General features: G+C 34.3%; 1 protein-coding gene across 2 annotated transcripts in view; it reads right to left on the minus strand.

Annotated features, from left to right (window-relative positions):
- Kdm2 (Lysine demethylase 2) overlaps positions 1-24,684 on the minus strand; it is a 90,157-nt gene extending 65,473 nt beyond the window's left edge. For both annotated transcript variants that reach the window (XR_012468173.1, XM_023160369.2), the window contains exon 1: positions 24,526-24,684. Coding sequence is in view for 1 of the 2 variants with exons in the window: in XM_023160369.2 (XP_023016137.2) it covers positions 24,526-24,573 (48 nt within the window). In the remaining variant the exon portion in view is untranslated. The remainder of the gene's footprint in view (positions 1-24,525) is intronic.
- Positions 24,685-25,972: the final 1,288 nt, after the last annotated feature.

Consider the following 25,972-nt stretch of genomic DNA (forward strand, 5'->3'; position numbering starts at 1 on the left):
TAATAATGCAAAATGATCATGTGATATACTGTAAGTGCGAGATAACTTAAGGGCATTGATTCCACCCCCATTTCATAAATTAATAAAAAATTATACTATTATAAATGTGAAACTTTGTGAGGATGTATGTATATATGTTTGTAGCTTTTTCGCGCCTAAACGACTTAATGGATTTAGATGAAACTTTATATAAATACAGCGTATACATCAGAATAACATATAGGCTACAATTCACAAAGGTTTTGTGTAATTTTGTTCATAATATAACGATAAGCATTGAGTAAGTCGGAAAAATTCTTGCTCCGTGAGAGCTATCTTGGCGTGCGCTGCCTATACCGTTAGAGTTACATGCAGATCGTAAGATTGTTTATCTTAAATAGTTCTAAATGAAAGTCCGCGATAGCATATATCTACCTCTTATGTAGTAGCCACTATATATGCAAAAACTGAGCCATAAATACAATTGAATTGAATACTTTTTCTACAGTGCACATTTTAAAATATCTGTCAAATTCCTATAAAAATTGAAACAATTGTTTTAAGTATTTAATATAAATAAACTTTGTCTTTTAAACTAAGTAATTTGGACGAATCGTTTAAAAGTTATCACAATATGATTAACTTAACGCAACACAGTAAGCCATTGCGCCGCGGCTACTGTAAGACGACGGGGGACTATGCGCGAGAACGCGACCCGGACGGGGACAGGCGCGTGTGGGCAGTTGTCGCTGACGGTTGTTAGTTTTGCGAATTTATTTATAGGTAACATAATTCGGTTCTCGAAGCTATTCACTACTTAGTGCAGTTGGCATATTTTTTTAGTTACTGTATTTTTAAAGTATAAATATAAAACACTAACAATCACCAGCTCTCATATTAACGCCTAGCCGAAGCTTCTGAACCTAGAAACTTGAAATATGCAGGCAGGTTCTTTGTATAGCGTAAATAAGTATCAAGAAAGGGAATCAAGAATTTCCACCCCTAAGGGTGTGGAATACAATTTACAACTATGAATAAAGTTCTAGTTATTCTATCACAACACGATTCTCACTCAAAAAATTATCAAAGTATGTTCATGTAATATAATGAGAGTATTATTTACAAAAATAAAATGAAGATCCTCAGCAGATTTTTGACGATTGTGCAGTCAACAATCTGTGTTTGGTCAACATCAAAATAGAAGTCGTGGTCCAAACTCCAGGTGTCTGGATCAGATATAATCAATGAGAAATCGTTTGTATAAGCAGTTTAAAAAAAAGCGATTTATTTCCAACACGAGTACCCAGAAGAACTGTATAAAAGTAAATGCTAAAACACGAGTATATATAAAATATTCGTATACGTAGAATTTCAAAAGAGGCATAACGTTTGTGCGTGATGCTTCGCAAAAGAATTTCAGATTGTGTCGACCTTCACTCCTTGGTATTAAGAAATTGATCTCGGGTAAAATAACCATACTGTCATTGTAATTTATGCAGGAATTTTATACAAAGTATAACTCTCCTGTTTTCCAAAGATGTCATATCAAATCGTGTCAACAAAATGTTATGATCGATGCATCTCGTGGGGTATTGTCCATCAAGTTTTAGACATAAGTATTTTAGGAACTTCCTCTGTACGCTCTCAGTTGATGTTTTTTGGTAGTCGTAAACTGGATTCCATAACACAGAGCCATACTCTAACTCAGATCTGGCATACGCAAAATATAGCAATTTTAAGGTGGCAATACTTTTGAAGTTTTGAAATTTCTGTAAATGAATCCATCAGCAGTCATATTCTTTATATGTGTTGTAAATGTTAATTTACTATCGTATGTTATACCAAGATCTCTTATCTCGTGTACGTGGCTGATTGTAATATTGTTGATTGAATAATCGTACATTAAAATTCGTTTTTTTGTTGGATACGTTCAGTTGTAGACGATTATTATCACACCAAAGTTTGATTACATCTAATTCATGTTGTACACGTTGGCAGTCAGTAATGTCGTCGATTTTATAATATAGTTTCAGGTCGTCTACAAATAGTAGGCTAGGAATATTTAAAGAGGTTGCCAAATCATTAATAAAAATGAAAAATGAAAGCGGTCCAAGATTAGAACCTTGTGGTACCCCAGATGTAACTACGTACTGAGCCGATTTGAAAGATTCATAGTCGACTAATTGTTTTCTGTTAACTAGATATGATTCAATTAGAGTAAGCAGTTGAATAGAGAATCCCAGTGTTGTCAATTTGCTGAGAAGAACGTAATGGTCTATTTGATCGAAGGCTTTTTAAAAGTCTAAATAAACAACATCGACTTGTTTTTGCTTGTCCAGGTACGTATAAAGGATATTGATAATGTTCTGTAGTCGTAAAATGTTCCAGATGTTCGACATATAAATAATATTATATAATAAAATCTCAAAAAGATACTACTGTAAATTGGTGCAACATAAATGCTCACAATGACGTGTGAGGTGTGGATCCATCCGTATGAGACGGAAACTAAAGAGCAGTTGGCTGTATGGGTATTTGAAAATGAACCAAATTCAACGAAAGTTGTTCATACTTCATTGGAAGCACCGTAAAATAATTCTTCATCAAGACATTGCCAGCTGTCACACATCTAGTCTAGCAACTATTTGTGCAATTGAAAAATCAAATAATCATTTTCGATTTGTTAAAAAGTGGCTTAATTTTTCCCCAAACATCAAGAATAAACAGATAAGAGGTTGGTTGGGTAACAGGATCAAGTTTTTCTTAAAAAAGCAATTGTTTCATTGCCGACGTTTCGAATTTAATAAAATTCTTCTTCAGCGCTCGAAAAGTAGTTTTTTCGTGTTGATAATATTACTATTTTAAAAACCATCATACATATTAGATACATATTTCAAAAAAATAAAAAACATTGTAAAACAACCAAAATGTTTTTTTTATTCGAAACATCGGCAAGAAAACAATTGTTTTTTTCAAGAAAAAATTGATCCTGTTACCCAACCAACCTTTTTTCAGAAAAAACATCGGATCACTAAACTAGTTAACTGAATAAACAGATAATCGTTTGCGTGGTCAGAATAAGCAGTTACATTTAAAAACCAAATTGTAGAGTTCAATAGAGGGCGGACTAAAAAGTTTCCCCTTCTCAACTTTAGAACGAGACATAGTTCACAAAAAACCGCATTGTTTTCAGTATTTTCAATGAAAGAACCAATAATGTGGCAGCACTCGTCGCCGAAACGGCGTTATTAGCTTTCAAATGAAAAGGTGCATCTTCTGACAATTCGTTCAATAGAATTTTCAGTCCCCTGTCCAACACTTGGTTATTTTTTTCGAATCGGTTCAGCCATTCCTGAGTTATTGGCAGTTTTATATTCATTTTGAGAATCTACAAACAAGCAATAAATACCATAATTTCAACGAGAAATATATCCAAAACTCACTCTAGTTTATCTCGATAAATATTAAAAATATACATATTCACTTCCTAACAATAACAATAATTTGTTTACAAATTCATTTCCTACATCATGTAATGTTTCTGGAGTAATTTCGTTGCAAGCACATCTTATTCTATTCATGAGTTCTAGAATACACCGCGGTTGTGTAACGTATACTTTATATTTCACTAATCCCAAAAAAAATGAAGGGCATCATATCAGGCGATCTACCGGGTCATTCCAACGATACACGTCTGCGTATGTATTATCTATCCACTCTCAAATCAGTCTGGCATAATGGGAAGCTGACATCAGCAAAAAACTCATTTGGGTTTGTCAATTATCCAAATCGGTAGACAAAAAAACAGACGGGGTTCCTAGAATGGCCTAGAATAGCTAGATCACCTTTTGTGAGGTGCTTGAAACTAAATTATCCCAGAAACGCTTCATTTATAACGTAAAAAACAAATTTGTGAGCAGGCTTCATTACAGGAAGTTATTGGTGAATATTTTTCTTTATATGTCAGACCTTTTGTAGGGCAGAAAATCAACCTTCACCCATGTTTTTATTAATCCATTACTCTCTCAAAACATTCGTCGATGTAAATTGTTTCTCATTAACATATATTATATTACATATTATAAACAAGTTACACATGTCAAATTTATTTTGTCAGGCATTAAATCATCCCTGTTTTCATCCATTTTCAACAATAATTGATAACTCCTTCCAAACATTCGGGGATAGAATAAAAAAATAAATTCATAAATGTTTTTTGGAAATTAATGAAAACAGGGATGGAGGTTGATTTTTGCCCGACAAATTAATTTGACTTACGGAATTTGTTTAGTAAGTGATATATATGTTAATGAGAAAAAAGTCACATCCACGAAAGTTTTGAGAGAGTTACGAAATAATAAAAACAAGAGTGGTTCATTTTCTGCCCTACAAAAAGTCTGACATATGAGCTTTGGTCAACTACATAGTTTACATAAAATTCTCCAGATAGTTTTCATCCACGAAAATTTTATTGAAATTGAATCGTGGCTGTTTTCTCACTGATTTTTTATTATTGAGTTTTCCAGATCTTTGACTACACCATTAGCATGTTCTAGTTATTAGCGAATTATTTGCGAAGGAAAATATTATAATTTCCCGTCGTTTAAACTAATACATGGTGTCTTGCTAATTTGTCACCCCTGTTAAGCTATCAGAACCACTTTGTAATTTTACATTTATTTTCAGGCCATAATTTAAGGCTAATTTTGTATTGTATTGCTGAATTTTTTGCTTTTCGTTTAACGTAGATATCATGGGTCCTGCTAGCTTAACGTTAATCTAGCAAACCCCACCCTTATAAAAAACATTTTGTCAAATCGGATTCCATCATAATTTCAGGCTCATTTTAGGGACATCTTTTTCCTTATCGCCGATTATCCAGGTGTTGTATTTTTTGAAAAAATGTTGGGTTCTGCTGGCTTAACCGTTAAACTAGCAGAACCAAATCTAAACCCTTCACTTTTTAGAAATTTTCAATATGCAATAATTTTAGGCTCATTTAAGGCTCCTTCATTAACACATTGAAACATTGTTAAAAATCTGAAAATAAAATGTTCATCCAGAAATACTAAGACTTGACATTATATGACTACTAACAAAAAAAAAATTGGGGTGTTCACGAACCCCTTCTGAATTCGGCTTTAAATTGATTAATCAAGTAATTAATTTCTTTTTCGAAGGTTATGCTACGAAATATCAAATCAGACTGATTTAATACACAAAAATCAATTATTTTTCCACCATGATCTCAAACATTAACTGATCAATTTTAAAAGATCAAGCAATACATTAGAGACCTGTTTCGGCACTTCGGGGTCGTCCATTAATCAAGTGATATTTTTAGTAACTTTTTAACCCTCCTCCTCCCCCTCTGGTGATGCTTGGTGTTGTTGTGAACTACCCTCCCTCTAGTCAAAATAACATGTATTTTTTTGATAAAAATATTCAAAATATCTTCAAGTGCATAAAACAAAGAATATATTCAATATTGTAGAATAGAGTAGAGTATTTTATTTGACCATTTTACATACAATAATACATTTATGGCAAACAAGTACATTGTCCTCAGGCCACGAAGTATCGAGACTTTCTTCAAAACTAATAAGTGACTAAAGCAGTATAGGTCATAAGGCAATTTGTCAATAACTTTTATTTGTAAATACACGTGATTATCTCGCTTCATCCCCCCTCACCCGTGGTGATATTTCGAGAGTGTTTTCGATTTCGTGTCCTGCCTCAAGGTAGATTTTGTATAGAGCTGAGGTTGTTGATTTGTTTCGGAATGAGAGTTTGTGGTATCCTAATCTGACCGACAATTAGACTAATGTTAAAATTGCAGACAACTCAAATGTGTGTTCAAAATAAGGAAAAGAAAATGTTTTGGTTGAAGTTCTCAAAAATTCAATAATAAAAAGTTAATGTCAAGTTAGCGAGACTCTGAATTTTTTAAAACAAAAGGTAAATCAAATGTTCTCCTCCGCAACTATTAGCGAATAAATATATCAAACCAATGTTATAGTCAAAGTTCTGGAAAACTTAATAATAAAAAAGTCGTATCGCCTACTTCATGTCAAGTTAGCGAGACACCATGTATTCGAAAAAATATTTTTCTCCGCAACTAATTAGCGAACAAATATACTAAGCCAATGGTCTAGTCAAAGTTCTGAAAAACTTTATAATATAAAAGTGGTATCGCTAACTTGATATCAAGTTAACGAGACAACATGTATTTTTTAAAAAAAGGGGAGAAAAAATATTTTTCTCCGCAACTAATTAGCGACTAAATATAACAAGCCAATGGTCTAGTCAAAGTTCTGGAAAACTTTATAATAAAAAAGTGGTATCGCAAACTTGATATTAAGTTAGCGAGACAACATGTATTTTTTTTTTTAATGGGCGAAAAAGTATTTTTCCCTGCAATTAATTAGCGAATAAATAGCGGCAAATTGTGAAATCATTCGTTTTGCAAATTTCGAAAAGTGTCTCGTCAACTTGATATATATGCCTGTTTCTCACAGCCGACGTTCGGAAAAAATCGCAGAGACCGTCGATTTTTATTTCGAGGGGGAAATCTTTCAAGCATATTTTCAAGCTAGTCACTTCAATCCCCCTGCGGGAAGCGATGCACCCTTGAATCTCAAAAGCAAGGGGTTTGGGGTCAAATGATACATAATTTGAGAGTTCTCGATATCGCTATTCAATGCTACCTATTTTTGATTTAATTGATGCAATAGATATCGAGAAAAAAGTTTTAAAATAAATCTACAAAAAAATCTACGTTCTTTCACATTTCAGACTAATTATGCATTATGTAATTAGCTCGCGGTGTTGTTATCAAAAATTGCTTTATTGACGTTGACACTGAATGGACATTTTTGAGCATATGGAGAATCAGTTGACTTCTGGACGCCTGTATTTCGTCAGTATTGAGGCTCGTTACTATGTTACTGAATGAAAGCAGAGGATACCATTTTGAACATTTTTTAAAGTATAGGGTCTTCCAACAGGGACTTCCAAACTTTGACCATTGATAACGAATCTCGTTGAAGCTACATCTGTCACTTAGTTGTAATTTATTCAATCTGTTTTACCTAATCAGCATGGACGGATATAGCATTCAACAACACGTGTAAATAATAACATTTTTTAATAAAAATGTGTGTTGTGCTCAACCAACGTACCGCGCGCTTCGCCCATTTTACGGCCGCCATAATCGTCCTACCGAGAGGACTATTCCCAATGTGGTGGATAAATAATTTGAGTCCACTGGTTTAGTAAAAGATCGACCAACACCCGCACGTCGACGAAACCCAAGATCTACCGAAAATATTGCCGCTTTCTGTGATAGTGTGCAGGAGAATCCGAGGCAGTCGATTTCGCGACGCTCACAAGAACTCAGCCTTTCGCAGACCACAACTTGTCGAATTTTGGGTCGTAACTTGGGCCTGCACCTGTACAAAATTCAACTGACACAGGAACTGAAAGTAAACGACCATCATAGACAACAATGTATGTTTGCTCAATGGGCTCTGGAGCAGTTGGCAACTGACCCAAATTTTCATCGAAAAATCATATTAAGCGATGAGGCCCATTTTTAGATGAATGGGCACATGAACAAACAAAATTGTCGAATTTGGTAAAACCATTCACAAACTAAGAGCGTCATCCCGAGAAAGTCACTGATTGGTGTGGATTTTGAGCTGGCGGTGTCATCGGTTCAGATTTCTTTGAGAACGAATTTCGCCAGACCATCATTGTCAACGGCGAGTACTATACAGGGTGTTTCAAATTCGATCCACACCATTGGGATCTCGGAAACTATGAGAGATACAAAGATGGTTAAATTGGGGCAAAGTTGCGCATTTACCTGACTAACAATATGCCGTTGAGAAAGTTCTGAAATTCCGAGTATATCCGGAAAAACAGAAATTTCGGAAAACGGTTTTTATTTTTTCCGGATATACTACTCGGAATTTCAGAACTTTGTCAACGGCATATTGTTAGTAAGGTAAATGCGCAACTTTGGTCTAATTTAACCATCTTTGTATCTCTCATAGTTTCCGAGATCCCAATGGTGAGGATCGAATTTGAAACACCCTGTATGGGTCCATGACTACCAAGTTCTTTTGGCCTGAGTTGGATATCTGATCATCAACGACATGTGGTTTCAACAGAACAGCGCTACGTGCCAAACAGCTTATGCCACAGTGGATATTTTGCACGATCGATTTGAGGGCATGGTCATCTCACGTGAAGGTGATGCGAACTGGCCACCAAGATCGTGCGATTTGACCCTGTTACACTTTTTCTTATGAGGTTTTCTCAAGTCGCAGCTGTATGTGATTAAGCCACAAATCACAGCTGTCTTTAAAGCCATCATAACCCATGCCATCGGTCAAATTCAGCATGATGTTACATTCCCCACATAATGTCATCTAGAGGTCTTTCAAAAGAATTGAATATTTTGACGATATCTCACACGCACACTTTTTTATATTCAAATTCAAATATAGGAAGCGCTTAATGAAAGACCATATGAAAAGTAGGTCAGTGAACCTTATATTATTTATTTCATTAAACCCATTGTAACATCAAAAACATAACGTATAAATATGACCATCCTTTTTCCACAAAAATGACAACAAAAATGAAGGTCTGAAATTTTGTTCATCTTGACCTGTCATCAAATTATTATCAACTAAGATTTTTCGATAACTATTGCATCAAATTTAAAAAATTAGAAAGCGTTGGAAAGAGAAATCGATGACCTTCCAAACAAGGTATTTCTTCGCCCATGGAAGTGTGAGTGGACGTTAGATGGTTGAAAATGAAATAACCCCCTCCCCCAAATGAAAAAAATGGGTTCGAGCGATTTTTTTCTAAACGCCAACTATAAGAAGTCGGGGTTGCTTTGATTTCATTGGCCCATCCTGCATATTTTTCAAGGAGACAAAAAAAGTGTTCATTTAATGGAGTTATCAACCATGACAAAATGTTGCTGTTCACGAAACTGATTTTGAATGGTAGCACAAAGCATAAAGCTCTCTTTTATTAAACAAAAGTGAAACGGAAATACAATAAACGTTCTTTATGTATTTTTATTATCAATAGTTACTCAATGAGAACCGCAGTAATCGGGAAATTATATTAATTTTCCAAAATTCTTAAGACTTATACTTCACAGGTTACTCTTTATGTTCTAATGATTCTTTTGAAACTTCATCAACATTCCACGGCCAAACTCCAACAGAATGTTAAGGGCCCGCCAACCACCCAACTGTTGAACCATATATGGTAGAAACATCAAAAGAGAATCGATAAAAGGTATATAAATAATAATCGATAGCCCATCCCCGACTATACCTACGCCATTGCCGACACAACAGTACTCCACAGAAACATTCGAAATTTTGAAAAACTCACCATTCGCGAAATATAGCTTTGCCGATCGTAAGTTGGAGAAAGGTTTTTACCCCTATGCGCCATTTTGAAGTTGTGAAAGCACTGAAAGCTCGAGCTTTTCGACAAGCTGAAAACGGGCCTTCGATGCGAGCGCATGCGCATACTACAGGAACCCGAGTTACTGGTGCGGTGAGCGCAATTCGCAGTAGCGTACATGCTGAAACCGTTCAGTGTAGGATGAAACATTATTCCTGTTATTTGGACGAAGATTGGCACAAACGCTAGGAGTTTCGTTAAATAAGCACAACAGATGAAAACGGGAATAAGAGGAAGGGCAAATTGGGTACTAAAATTTTAAAATTATATTCACACATATTAGATTAGTTCACAAGTTGAAATTTGTGTTAAATAGACGTAAAGCTCCCAAAAATATAAGCGACAGCCCATGAAAAAAGAAGACATTCAATTTTTCATTGATAACTGAAAAACTATCGATTCAGAAGAAGGAAATTATTAATGAAAAATTTCCAACTCCCAAAACTCTACCTAAATTAATATTACTGGAGTTTTTCCCCAACACTAAACTGTTATTTCAACACCTTGACACGTTTTACAATCACCAAGATCAGTTTAATCTTCCTCTTGAAGATGATCACTTGGTGATCGAAACACGTGTCGAGGTGTTAAAATAACGGTTTGGTGTTGGAAAAAAACTCCAGTAATATTCATTACTATAAAAGGTTCCAAACAGTGTATCACATATACCTTACTTATTTATAATTTAAATTTACCACCGAAAATAGGGCTCCGCGTTCCCGTTCGGCAAGGACACATCGCCACTGAAGATAGTACACCACATGAAATGTTTTTTTATGGTAGCTACTATATGTCAATTTCAAATTTTGAATTTTTCATGCTTTTATCTGAACTCTTCAAAGAATGAAGCCCTATTGGAAAACAATTTTTCACTTGGTTTTTTAAACATTCATTGAATTTTTCACTTTTTTTTTCGACCTCCGCTTTCACAAATGACGACATGAAACCACAAAAATGTTTGCTTCCTGGCGCTCCTCTCAAGATCGCGTCATTTAAGGTTATGAAAAATGTATTCTGATTTTTTATAAAGTTGGAAGTAATTTAAATATTCAAAACATTTTTTCACAAATGTTAGTCATATTATTACCGTTTTAGCAACGGAACAACGACAATAATCGATGCGAGGTACAATTGTTTCAAGACATTTATCAATGAATAATAATAATGATAATAATAATTGATTTTATTGATAGGAACAAAATACAAAGAAAAATATATATATATATATATATATATATATATATATATATATATATATATAACAAAAATAAAATATATCCTCCTATCATTTTTAAACAATCAGATGATACAGTCTAGTAAAAGAATACAATTTGGTTTCCGAAAAGATCGTTTAAAATTTTTTTTATTTTTCCATTTAAAGATGATTATTTGAGGAGTTATTATTTTTTCTTCAAAAATCATATTTGCCATTTCTCAAAAGAATTGAAAAAAAAATAATATAATTTATTGAACTAAAAATTTGTTGAAAAATTCGCTTTTTTTCCGAAAGAAAGCAAAATTCGTGAAAGGTATAGGTAACTAAAAATAACGAACTTTTTTATTAATCATAAAATTTTCTATCATTACACGATAGCGGTCGATACATGTGTTAAGAAACAAACAAATCTTTCGAAATGAGTTAAAGAGTAAGGTTTCACTTATATGTCTGAATATTTTGGCGGGAAGAAAAACAACCCCCACCTACCCTTATATTCATTTAAAATGGAATTCAATAACTCCATCAAAATATTCGTGGATAAGGATTTTTGCACGAATACATACAATGAGATGTGCTAAATGTGGACCTATATTTCAGAATAATTTTCATGGCAGAAAAACAACTCCCACCCACCCTAATATTCATTAAGAAGAAAATTCACTAACTCCATCAAAATATTCGATCAGTTTTATATTTAAGATTTTATTTATGGGAAAGAAAGGTTTTGACTTTCTACTTCTCCATCATGATACAAGATGTGGGAATTTTCCAAAAAAAAGAAGAAAGCAATTAATTTCAAAAAATTAATCCTACAAAGATGTGTAGATCATGCAAAAAAGTAACTTTCAGACACGAACTGAAAGAAAAGCCCTCTCGAAACATATAGACATTGAATTACACGAAAAAAAAATACTATCGAAACAAACACTTTTTACGAACGCTGAATTAACACTTTTTCCTATGTATTCCAAACGTCCGTAACGTAATCGAATCAGATATCGTGTACAGGATTTCTACACAATATAATAAATGAAAGAAGTAAAATTTCACTTACATGGAACATTGTCATCCTCACAGTACCAAATACGGATATCATTATAAGAAAAAACACTCCTAAAAATATATCCTTTCAATTCAAATTTATTTTACTTAATTTATTATCTGAACCTACGTTGTTTTTATATTTCACTTTTGTTATTTTCATTTTATTATTTTTATTGTGGAATAAGTCTACTGTGGATACCACTTTACCGCAAGGTGACGAGGATAAGAATGAAATATTTGGCAATTAGGTTTTGTCAGAAAATTCTTCGATGTATATAATCTTGTGAAACAAACTCCAGCTGCGAATATTTCGAAGGAGTCGTTTTTTTGTAAATGAGCGCAGAAGGAGATCTGACTCATAGGTCTCATTCAGCACCTCTCATAGTATGCAATCATTCCAAAAAATTCCCATCTACGTAAATTTTCATGAAGTTTTCTGTTCGGCAAAATATTCTGAGATGTAGGTCTCATTCAGCACCTATCACAGTATGTAATCATGCAAAAATCCCACCAAAGAATGTTTTTATTGAGTTAGTGAATTTCGTTCTTAACAAATATATAGGGGTGGGGGTTATTTTTCTACACCTCTCATAGTATTTAATCATTTAAAAAACCACGAATATTTAGATGGAGTTGTTGAGTTTCATTTAAGATGAATATAAGCGTTGTTGGGGGTAGGTTTTCTGTCCGGCAAAATATTCATTTCTCAAAGAAGTTTCTGCAGTAGGTATATTTTCATTAATTATTGAACGAATTAGTATCTGTCCACGAATTTGCAACACATTTTGGGTGCCGCTGACGGTCGAGTGCAGTGCGCTCTCGCTACAAATCTATGGCTAGAAATTTGTGGCTGTTTTTATGCAGATTTTTTTGTGGAGGAAATCGGAGTTTTTATCGACCTTTCTTTGGGGTATTTCCACCTTCCAATTCCATCTGTCGACGACGTTTGAAAATGAAACAAACCAGCGAAAGAAAAACTGCGAAGATCATCAGATTTTTTTCTAATACTGAAGGAGGCAGATTTTATCTTCCGAAACGTTCTATACGTATCTATACAATCTCTTAGCTTAGCTCTTTTTCTGACAGGCCAAATTATCAAATACGACAAGTTATTGATAAATGTATAATTTTTCTCTGTGAAAAATACTTTGAATTTACTCAGAAACTTATCGGGGTGAACTGATGAGTTTGCTGTTTCTACACCTGTATTAAGTTCTCCATTGCAATTTTTATATTTTTTTTTGTTCATGGAAGTTAAAAATACCCAAAACAAGGTCGATAATTTTTATTATCTGTAACATGCCACTGTAATGTTGTATATGAGCCCTTCCTACAACTGGAGATTGCAAGGCTGAATCGTTTAAAACCTGTTACATTCGCCTAAATTGAAGTTGAAATAGAACAGTACGAACCTTAAGGAACTTAAGAATAGGTGGATTATTCATTCTTGTGTATTGTTCCGAAACTTTTAATTAATAATGCGCCTGTATACCTGAATAACAGAATTAAAGTCACTAATTTTTCGGGTTCGGAGGCTGTGGATTTTTGGAAATCATTCCTGACGTTTCGCTGGCGCGAATGGCTAGCTTTTTCAGAGGTATATGCATTTTGGTTTACTACTACAGGTAGTTTGGAGTGCTAATACCTGTACCTGGATCAGGTAATTTGTGGTTAACATTCATTGACTCTTTTCTACCTGGTGTCATATTGTTTGCTATTCTTGAACATCAATTGAGGTTCACCGCTTCTTTTAAATTGTCCGTGTGTCTGTGGATCTCTATTGCCTCTCGTACCAGTCGGCTGTGATATCCCTGGTTGGGGGCAATGAGTTCTGTGTTTTCAAACAGAATCATGTGGTTTCCTTCACTGAGTGCGTGTTTTGCCAATGCTGACATGTCTGTTTGACCCAGTCTGCAGTTTCTTTCATGCTCCTTCAGCCTTGTTCTCATGGATCTTCAGGTGGTTCCGATATATACCTTCCCACAATTGCACGGTATGCGATAGACTCCTGTTGCTGATAGTGAGTCCCTTGTGTCTTCTGCCGACCTGAGGCTTAGTATTATCTTCCTGGCGGGTTTAAAAACTGTTTTAAATTCGTGTTTCCCCAATAGTTTTCCAATTCTGTCTGTGACCCTAGGGAGATACGGTAGATACACGCGTGCAACCATCTGCTCCTTCTCTCTGTTTCGAACTGTTTACTTCTTCAGTTTCATGGCTTTGTTAATCTCGGGTACACTGTATCCAATCGATCTCAAGGTCACTCGAAGGTGTTCCAGTTCTTCCTCTAGATGCTCTGGTTCACATATTCTCCGAGCCCGTTCCGTTAGAGTGGAGACGATTCCTCTCTTCTGGATAGGATGGTGGTTCGATAATGCGTGCAGGTTCCGTGTGAATGGGTTTTCAGTACACTTTGTGGATTAGTCTAGCACCACATCGGTCGATTAGTACATCTAGGTACGCTATCCGCTGATCCTGCTCAGTCTCCATGGTGAACTTGATACTTGGGTGTTGAGCATTCAAGTGGTCTAGGAATAGGTTCAGAGCGTCTCTTCCATGTTTCCAGATGACGAAGGTGTCATCCATGAAACGTAGCCACAAAATTAGATTTAGAACTGACTTGCAAAATATCAAGATCAGAAACAAATCGCGCCTGACATCCTTCAACTCGCAGCTTCCTGTTGGTTCTTTTTTCTACGTGATTGCAAGGCTTTATAATTTGCTCTATATTATTTACGCTATCCTTTTCTATTTAATATTATTTATTCCATTTGCAATGTGCATGTTAAGTACGTATTCAAATGTTTCTTTTGCATGTAAGCAAGCTTGTACCGTAGTAGAATTCATGCACCTCCAACTCTTGATTACTGGTAAAAAAAATATCTGATCGAAGGAGATTCAAACTCGAGATATCTTAAAGAGAAAAAAATTCGAGCTAGTAGGCCATGATCAAATGACAGTGCAATAGTAGCGCAAAACTTTTCGTCTGCTACTGCGACATACATCATCAGTGGTATATGCGTTGACTGCGAGAACGAAAGTTATATCTCGAAGTCTCAGCAACAACTAAAGCAGTCATACAGACACTTGAACTGATGTCTGTCGCAATAGCAGACGAAACGGTCAACCACATTTTACCAGCCCGATGAATTGTTCTTTTAGATAATTTTATTTACAGCCAGTCTTCAAGTATGCCCCTTACTATATGTAAAGGTTTTTTTCCTCATGCGAGGATTTGGGCGATTCGGATATGCGGTTGGTTAACTCGTTTACGGGCAGATGGGACGATGACAAATATGTTATATGTCGTTCGTTCAAGTCTAGTTGATGATGGACACTACCTTGCACTGACGAGTTGCCAAATAGTTCGAAACCGGTCTGCAAGTATGTTCCGGCAGTTGTATCGCCAATAGCATATTCAGGAATTACTTCTATGAAGAATCCTGCACTGAAACCTGTCGGATATAATGCAACAACCTTCGTGGTATTAGCCAGGCTAGTAGTTATTTTTTGATTGGTATCAGTCCATTAACTAACCGTGTAGCTGAGTTGAGACTGGCCTAAAGTAATGAATATGTCGCTCAAAAACGATTTTATTACTAACTACTTCTTGGGAAATTAACTGAAATTTTATTGCATTCAGTGAAGACTGAAAGCATACATTATTCTCAAGGATATTCCAAAATTCACAACTGCCTTAGAAGTGCCTTACTGGAAAATCTTTCTGGAATAAGTTATAATGCAGCAAAGAAAAAGTGAAAAGAAATTTAAATCAAAACATATAATTTATCTTCTATAGGCACTTATCCTTTTGTAACAAATTATCCGTAACTTAACTACGAACATGTTACGTTACGGCTAGTAGAGACGGAGTACTTTCTCCGTAATCAGTTTGACACGCATAACCAAGGTAGCCGGTTTTTAGCTGTAGCGTCGCATCAAAGTAAGCTACGCATAGTGACAATTTTGAGACGAGTATGCGGATATCGCATATCTTTGCCTGTTGCATGTGGCGTTTATCGTAACGTCGATCGGTTCCGGTACGTAATATTTGACAGGGTCAAAAATCAAAATACTTTCAGAAACGAACTATGTCTTCTCTCAACAAGCAGAGTGTTGCGTTACGGGGCATTACAAGGTTACATGATTAGCTCCATGTATGTCATTCGCGAATAAGTTAATAACAAAAATTTAATCTTTTTGACTTATATAATTCTTTTTCTGGAGTGTAATCTTCGAGGGAATCTTATGGTAGTAATTTTTGTACCTTCCTCAATATGTATGATAATCATTGAATAGAACTGGCCGATACTTGAAAATCTATATTAAAAAACTAATTATCACAGTTTATTGTATGATTTTCACTATGAAGGGTTTTACAAAACCCGCGAGGAAGCTATTGTATAGCGAAACACGTGTCGCGGTTTGTGTAAAACATTTTACAGTGAAAATTATACAATAAACTGTAGTAATTAGTTTTTTTTGTATAATAATCCACCTTCCTTCTATACATTCGAAGAACCCTGTATATGATGATACATGATACAACAGACATATACTGTCACAATTAAGTGAAAGGGGCGTACTGATCCTTTCTTACCTCACAGATAAAGGAGTGCAATTTTTTAAATTATACATACATGGAAAAGGTCGAAGTACATCATTTTTCGAATGAGATTTGAATGAAGTTATTCTTGAATCGTCCTATGTGACCATTTCATACGGACATACATCGAATGGTAAATCTCATCTGGACTATAATTGTCGAATAGAAACCACAGGAAGTTCGGACACAGAATCAGGTAAGTATGCTATGATTTGGATATAACATATGAATAACCGATTAAATGAAAATTTCAGGAGAAACCATGGAGTTCCATGGTGGTCGTGGTAGAGAACGGACGTGCCAAGAACGTCCGTCCAAAAAGAAGGTACGTGTTTATCGCGGAGTTCCGTTTTAGGTTATGTATGTCCATTATGGAAATTATCGAAATGACTTTTTAAAAAAGGGGAGAGTAAAGAGCCCCCTTCATTCACGCCGGTATCTAGGCCGGAGTGGTTAGAATAACCCTCGATTAAGCTCCTGTCAACCTTGACAGGAAGAGCCTGGCCAAATGCGCCCAAGTGGGAAGCAACGGCCACACTAATAACAGAGGGGAAACCATTTCTAACGGACTGAAACTTTAAAAATCTAAATGAAAAGAGTTCCACCTTCCGAAAACCTTTATTCGGAGTGAAAATTTCGGATGGTGAAAATGAATTGACTTAGACTGAAAAGGGTATATTTTTTAGGTCAGGAGAATAGTAGTTGTAGTTGTTTCGGGGGGCTCTTTCTTCTAGTTTGTGACTGAAAGTATCTTCAATATGCATGATCTACATATTTTTCCTAATCTACTTTATTCCTTCTCTTGGAAGTCTCCCACGATTTTTTGTATGAAGATGGAGAAATAATAGAAGTCAAAAAACGTTTTTCTCAAATCGACTTAGATTAGGTTAGATTATTTCCTCATGCATTAATAATGTTACCTCAATTAATTTAATACTAGAAATATTAAAAATCAGTTTTGTGTCATCTGCCAAGAATTCGGCAGGTGATATAGGTAAGGCAGATAATTCTCCAGTTACTTCAAAAATTATAAACAATTTTTAAAATTTTCAACTCCGTGTCCAGATAATTTCGAAAGTAATCATTTGGTTAATTGGTTATTGGATATCGATTTCTTCCAATTTCAAAGTTTCGCGCTGTGGTCCCCATTCTATGCTTTTGTTACGATACCAAATATGTTCATCTGACTATCTGACACATATGTAGTGAAATAACATCGATGAATTTGTTTTTCAAAATTTTAACTAATATTTAAATACTCGAATATGTTTGAGTGATTCACACATAGACCAAGGGAGGTATTTCGACAAAAAACAATCAATAAAACTCTCAGAGAAGTGTACATCGTCCACAGGTGTTTCGTATTGATAGTTGTTCCGTCTGGAACAACTACTCTCTGCAAATAATTTTTTCACTCTATTTTCTATGCAAACATTCATAATGGAGACAGAAAAAATAATTGCAACTAACTTTTCTCGATACCTAATGAAAATCCATAATGAATGTATTAATAAAGTGAATAAATCTATAAATAAAGTGAGTGGTTAGGTTAAGGTTAGGTTAGGTCCAAAGTGAGTGAGTATATTCGACCCTCCACCGCAACCCGCAAGGCTTTATTGTGGTTCACACTTATTCACACTCGGACAAATAAACCCAGTTTCTTAACGAAGCCGATTAGTTTGTATGGTGAGTGGTCTTTCAGGTCAGATGGTAAGAGTACGGCTCTGGCGAACTCTAAAGACCTGATTCGGTGCCCAGCGAGGCAGACACAAAGTATATGCTCTGTTAATGAGGTAGTCAAGTTGCAAGATTCCCACCTTGATACCCACGACAACCTTCCCATATGAGGGTTTTTGCACGTTAGCTACACCTGACGATGCTTTAGATTCAGCCATGCAGGGCTTTTTCGCCTCTGGTTTTGGTGACAGACAGATTTGCGTACGCTGCTCAAGAATTTGGTGCAAGGCGGTTTTATAAGGTACCCCACTCTTGAGGAGACGACTCAGTCGTTTCCTGGCTGCACCACCAAACCTTTTTTTAAGGTTCAGTTGTTGGATCATGAGTTGGGCAGTTGAGAAGCTATCACTCCTGAACTAAATTTACAGGGAGGTATGTTGGAGACTGTAGACTCGCTCCTGAATTAAATTTACAGGGAGGTCAATTGGAATCGTAAACTCGACATCCATCTCATGTGTAGACTCGCTCCTGATCTAAGTTTACAGGGAAGTCAGTTCGAGTTATAAGTCGTGAGTGGAAACCAATATCTAAAAACGCATAGACACATCAACTTCACACAAAATTTGCAAGTAGAGGTGAACATGAACATCCATGCATTCCAGAGATTTTGTATAAATATGGAAGAATTGTTCTTAAATTTTATGGTACATAAATGTTTGTGACTGATGTTTTCTGGTGAATGAAAATAGTGGACAAAAACGAATGATTTGTGAGCCACGAAGTAACAGAATATGTTAAATTGGAAAATGTACTGTCAAATACGTGAATAATCATTGGATTCATGTATATTTGTGAGAGAAAAACCATGCATATTTCTAATGACGAGAAAGTTGATATGCTTTCCGTATATGTGAAATGTTTCATAAATCTTACTGTATCTCTAGCTTTGTATGGGGAATTACGGGTGTGAAGTTATACACATCCACAAAGTATACAGGGAAAAAAATATTGAATTATTTTTTTTTTCATTTACCTACTCTGCACACCTACCATTTTTCAATATGATACGCTTATTGACTGATTCAGTAAAAAAAAAGAACCAACCGTCCTAGTTTATTTAACTGTTGGAAGGGGTGTAAATAGGGTGAAAATATTTTTAAAAATCGTAACATGAAAAATCGACTTTGTACACCTACGAAATTGAGATGTGTTATTCCTGATGAACTATTCGACAGAAAAAACTTCACGTCATAGTTTTCCAGACCGTCTGGGGGGTGAAAATGGGGTGGAAATATCAAAACAATTCTTAACATGAAATATCGACTTTGTACACCTACAAAATTGAGATATGTTATTCCTGATGATGTATTCGACAAAAAAAACTTCACTTTATAGTGTTCTAGGCCGTCTGAGGGGGTGAAAATGGAGTGGAATGTTGAAAAATCATATATTCAAAAATTGAGTTTGTACACCTACAAGATTGAGATATGTTATTCCTGACACCCGATTTGACGAGAAAACCTTCACGTTATAGTTTTCCAGGCCGTCTGAGAGGGTGAAAATAAGGTGAAAACTTGAAAAAATCATGTATTCAAAAATCGACTTTCTACCCCTACAAAATTAAGATATGGTATTCCTGATGATTTATTCGACAGGTTGTGAAGGGGTGAAAATGGGATGGAAACTTGAAGAAATCATATTTTCAAAAATTGAGATTGAAATATGTTATTCCTGACAGCCGATTTGACGAGAAAAACTCCACGTAATAATTTTCCAGGGTGTCTGAGAGGGTGAAAATGGGGTAGAAACTTGAAGAAATCATATATTTTGACGGATTATGTTCAGTATCGAAAATTATATGGAAATATATTTCACAGAATCGATCTTTTCGAAACAAAATTGTTATAATCATTAAATACTGTAAAATATTTTCAAAAACATGCTTTTACTAACTCTAATGTTCTCCTTTGCTTTGGTTTTATGTGTTATGAAAATCAAGAGGCTGATAGGTTTCTTTGAGGCTATTTATTACTACAGTTCAATCAGATGTGTATTCATATAGAGCATCTGAAAGATACTGACTTTGCAGCGTTATCAGACTGTTTTCGAAGCATCTAGTCCTACATACATTAATTACACTAACATTTTTCAATTCATTACATTAAACAACTAATATGGTATAAAAGTTTCCAGTCACTTCGTTTCCACTCCATTTCCAACTTCTCAAAACTGAAAAACTCTGACACGGTGTTTTATTTTGTTAAATCGATCATCAGGAGTATCTCAATCCTGCAGGTGTTCAAATTCAATTTTCAAAGATGTTTTTTTTAATTTCCACCCCCTCAGACGGCCTGGAAAACTATAATGTGACGTTTTTCCTGTCGAATAGACCTTCAGGAATAACATATCTCAATTTAGTAGGTGTACAAAGTACGATTGTGATACGATTTTTTTTTAATATTTCCACCCTATTTTTACGCCTTCAGACAGTTTAATACACTAGGACGGTTCTTTTTTTCTTTCACTAAATCAATCAATACGCGTATCATATTGAAACATGGTTCGTGTGCAGAGTCGGTGAATGAAAAAATGATAAATCTATATTTTTTTCTCAGTGTACTTTGTGGATGTGGATAACTTCACAGCTTGGGTAATTGTACCCTGAGAGACGTCAGCCATCTTTTTGGGTGAATTCAGAACCCATTCTCAGTAATAATAAAGTGATATTTATTCGATTCAGAATTTGTGGAATATCGGAAAATTAAGAACAAAAATGTATCATTAAGAGATATTGCACATCATAGTGCTATACTGAATACGTCAGTTCGAAAACATTTTGAAAAAAAATAAATTTAAACCTCACAAAGTCAGCAAAAAACACCATTCGTGTTTAATGGACAATCATAGGAGAAAAATATTTTATAGGTGGCTAATCAAAGAACATCACGACAATGAAATCTGTAATAAAGTTGTATGGTGTGATGAGAGTATCTTCACAAATAATGGATGGTTTAACAAAACCATTCATTATCGCTGGCGACAAAAAAAATAATCCTTCCTGCCTAGAACTACAAATTTCCAAGATAGATTTGGAGATGATTTTTGGCTTGGTGTGCTAGACACCAAGATTATAAGATTATAGGTCCCTACTTGTAGAGACATCTTTGATGGGGAATTCTTGTCGGAGACCTAGTTGAGTTGTGAAAAGATTTCCCTTTGAATATTCTGAGAAAATATCAGTATTTCCAACATTATGGAGCTCAGCTACATCGCAGAAGTATTTGCAGAGATTTTTTCATTTCGACTATGCCAAGACATTGGATAGGAAACAATGTTCCTATTAAAGGGCCACCACATTCACCTGACCTAACCCTTCTGGACTTTTCATTATGAGGCTTCATTAAAGACACGGTATTCTGCTCAATTTTGGCAATATTGACAAATTGTAAAAAACCATAAGGGGGGCTTGCATAGTTATAACTCCAAAAATGATGAAAAATTGACATAAAACACTATTGCAAGAGCGAATATAAGTTTAAGGAACGATGGGCGACAAATTTTTCGTTATTGCTTGTTCTTCCGATATGTTGACTCTATGTATAGGTTGAAGTTCTAGACTCAAAAAATATTGGCCCCTATTTTTTTAGGTAGCTCTAATTGGGACTTGTATAACCATATACTGATGATGATGATATGGTATTACATCCGACAGGAATTGTTGAGATAATTGGTGCAAGTTTCTTGAAGATGATTCTCGTTGTTTGGGAATTTGTTCACGAGATGGAGTTGGCACTACTTCAAAACCTAGTTAAATGGATGTGCTGTCAGGCGAAGGTTGAAAGATGGTAAATGTACAAAAGTGATGTAGAAAAAAATTATAATTAAATATTTTTCTCTCGGTGTACTTTGTGAATGTGAATAATTTCATAGACATTCATTCTATATTATCAAGATGTTCTGGGACCCAATTGTGATGACACTGAATATTTTTTTGGGATCCTTATAATATTTACCAACACTACTCTACAATAATTTTACAAAAAATTATTATTTGTGGTGGTCGATTCAATAGAAGGGCATTGCGTCCAAGTTAGAGTTTTTATGACAACTTGAGGGGGTGAAAACAGAAGGAAAACGCTAAAAAATTCTTAAGGTATAGTAAAAAACAAACTGTATTCAGCTGTCTCACCTATATACGTATTTAATTTCTGGCATTTCTGAAGGAGTAAAAATATCGTGATAAAAACTCAAAAATTTGAAAGAAAAATCAATTTTAAATCTGTCAGGGTGATATATTACATTCCTAGTTCGATTTAATAAAATAAAACATTGAGCAAACGATATAGAATTTCAGAACAGAAGTTTTGATGTGGAATCTTGATTATTTTAAAAAGATGGACAAAACAACTTTTTTCGAGTAACACATTTTCTAAGAAAAGAAACTTTTTTCATTTATATACAATTATATTTATGACATGTAGATTTTATTCGAAAAAAACTGGAAGTTTAATCATTAATCATTCATTTGTTTATTTTTTTAGTGTTTTTATGGTATTCTTATGGTATATGGTAAAACCATATAATACTATTGTATTTTTATGGTGAATAAAGGATATTATCATTATCTGAGCAATTTCAGAATATAACTTTTGTCAGAAACTAACAAATAAATAATTATACCTCATAGAATATTATATGAGGAATTTTCAGGACCTTTTATTATTTCTGAATATTTTTCCTCAAATCGCTAAAAAATTGAAAGATCGCCAATATCTTCATAGTCTGGTACACATTTTAAACCAATGTAAAGTGATGGCAAAAAATGAAAATATTTTAAATGAATGAGACAGTAGTCAAACTGGATGGAGAGCGTGTAGTAGATACTGTTACAAATGAATACCTATAAGGTCTTAAATCAAATTGATATGGACCCCTTGGGTTTATTTTATTAGACTCACTTGTCATGAGAAAATGGAAACAATGCTTTATCAGGAAACATAAATAAAAATTTATGACCATCCCGATACTACTGATTAACTTGCTATATTATTCAATGCGAAAATTTTAATGACAGTAAAGTCACCAGTGAAGTGACAGATCCATCATGGTGAGAAGTATCTTTTAATTATGTATGGTTGTTCGGCACACTTACTTAGTTTACTGAATCACTAGAATTACCCAAACCAACTTTACATTTAGGCCATAGTAGAAATATTATAAATAATGTTAAATATTTCAAGTTCAAGTTTTTTATTCAAGTATTGCTTGTACAAAAAAAATTACAATTTTTTTTCACAAAATGGGGTTAAATATTTGAGTCAAATTCTGTAAATGACAAGGGAAAAGTCGATTGAACATCTGGTACTAAAATTTGTACATAATACATAAATATCATTATAAAATATTTATGAAGATAACAAAAAAGATTTGAAAGTTTTCTTTTATACCAATGCTTTATGTATTTTGATTTTTGTTTCAATTTCAAATGTCAACCATGTTTCTGTTGAATATGGAAATGTAAAAGGAAGTTTCATATGAAAAAATACTGATAATAAAATGGTAAAAATAAAACTTAAATTTGGGCACTCCATAATGTTTAAAGAAACTAATTTGCTCGTGAAAGGTGAAATTATAAATACAATTCATGTATATCTGATTATCTCCATAAAATAATTACAATGTTTTCTTTTCTCAAAACAAAGCAGCTAAGTACATATTCATGAAGTTTTCAAAAAAATGTCAAATTTTTCAAAGAGTTTTGATGTTGGAGAACTTTAAACATTTTCCCCTCTAAATTGAAATCTACAATCCTCATTTGAAAGGTGTAAATTGTTGGATTCTACCTGAATAATTACCTGTCTTAAATCACCTTATTAACAAAACAAGTACCTACCTACATAAATAATTTCACTACCTATTTGAACATTACAAGGGGGACCACGTTTTTCAGAGCTGCTAGGGACAATATCACAAGACTGATATATATATGTAAAGACAACATGAACAAACACATGATAGTGGCTGTTACTGTAGTGTAGGAAAGTGATAGCATTCATAATTCTTTTATACCTACCAGGTTAGATCAAACCAAAAGTGGGGAGCCATTTTATATAATTTGTTGGACAAATGTGTGAATACCTACATGAACACGACTCGTTCATTTGGCGAATAAGTAGTAGGCGAAACGATTTTTTTTTCGTGTGACTTCGACTGGGTGCAGTAAAACACATCACCCTGTGAGATGACATGACAACGGAACTGAAATGAACTGATCTAATAATAGCGAAAGCAGTGAAAAAATTTCATTGAAGAAAACGATCCAGCAATATTTTCAAGCCCGAACAAGTGCTGGGACCAGCCCAGTAGGCTTTTCTAAAGATAAAAGGCAGTCTATAAGGTATGGCGACCAAGTAAAATGAATCGTTTACTGGTTGGATTTACGTGATACATGTTATCTTCACTATGGCGTCTTATTCGAGCTAAATTTGCTTCAAAATCCACTTACCAGTTGCCTCGGCGGTTGTCTTTTACCTTGTGATGAGTTACCCGACATTTTTCGCGTGTTTTTCACTAAAACTACGTAAATATCGAACAAAATCACTACACAAAACCACACTCCACATCCACACAATGCGCTATCTAAAGCGCAACTAAGAACGAATAACAGCTTTGCATCAAGTGACGACACAATCAAAATGTCGGGTCTCTGTTTTCACTACCTGCATAATCGTTCGACGTATGTCTCGAATAGATAGATCTATTCGTTCTGACTTGTCACATTGCCGAACCGCATGGAAGTTGAAGAAAACTTCTTTTATAATTGAATTGGCCCATTGCAGAACAGTTTTTAGAAAATTATGAATGCTGAATTTCGAAGATTCAGTGAACATTTTGTGATAGCTATTTATTGTTGTATCATGACAAATGACTGCTTTGTTTAATTTTGTGCAATACCTATTATATGCATTTCTATTTTTAATTGTTCAATGTAAGTAGGTATTAATACCTATCTGTTTGTTAATGTAGTTTTAGTAATGTCAAAAATAATTTCATATTCAAGTATTCAACTGTACACAGACACAACTGTTCAAAATAAATAATTTTTAACTTGGTTTAATAAAACGCAGGGGCGGTTCAAAGAAATAAGTAATGGGAAAATGCATTATCTCATTTTATCTTGAATTTCATCACATGGTTGAGTCGATGAAAACTAAAAACAAGTAATCTTCCGAAATAAACACTCATTGAAAACTTTTGAAAACATATAGTTATGAAATATCAATTTTGTCCAAAATCAGAAACTTTCACAGCAGGAAAAATTGTTTATAGTGTTTTCATACATACATGTAGGTAGTTATGGTATTGTGGTGAATGTTCATGTACAAATAAAATTTATGAATATTTAGGTACACAAGTATATGTTAAAGGGACGTATGTTTGGTAGCCACTATATGCAAAATACTGACCCATAAATACAATTAAATTGGATACTTTTTTATAAAACACAATTCAGAATATCTGTCAATTTCTTATAAAAATTTAATTTATATAATTGTGGTTTTTAGTATTCAATAAACATAAACGTTGTCTTTTGCACTAAGTAATTTGGACGAATCGTTTAAAAGTTTTCATAATAAGAATAACTTGACGCAGTAAGCCATTACACGTCGCGTCTACTGTAAAAAGGCGGGGGACAGATGCGTGAGGACAGACATTGTTGACGGTTGTGTTAGTTTTGCAAAATTTCTTTAAAGGTAACATCGATTCTCGAAGCTATTCATTACTTAGTGCAGTTGACATATTTTTTAGTCACTGTATTTTTAAAGTAAAAATATAAATTACTAGCTGTTGCCCGCGGCTTCGCCCGCGTAGAATTTGGTTCGTCACATTTAATTTCGCGACAGGCCATTTTAAACAAATAGTTAAAATATTTTTCATCAAACTCAAAACTT

This window comes from Leptinotarsa decemlineata, unplaced genomic scaffold (genome assembly GCF_025532065.1).
Source record: "Leptinotarsa decemlineata unplaced genomic scaffold, Ldec_3_MD MMD2_tig00078346_RagTag_RagTag, whole genome shotgun sequence".
In the NCBI taxonomy this organism is placed as follows: Eukaryota; Metazoa; Arthropoda; class Insecta; order Coleoptera; family Chrysomelidae; genus Leptinotarsa; species Leptinotarsa decemlineata.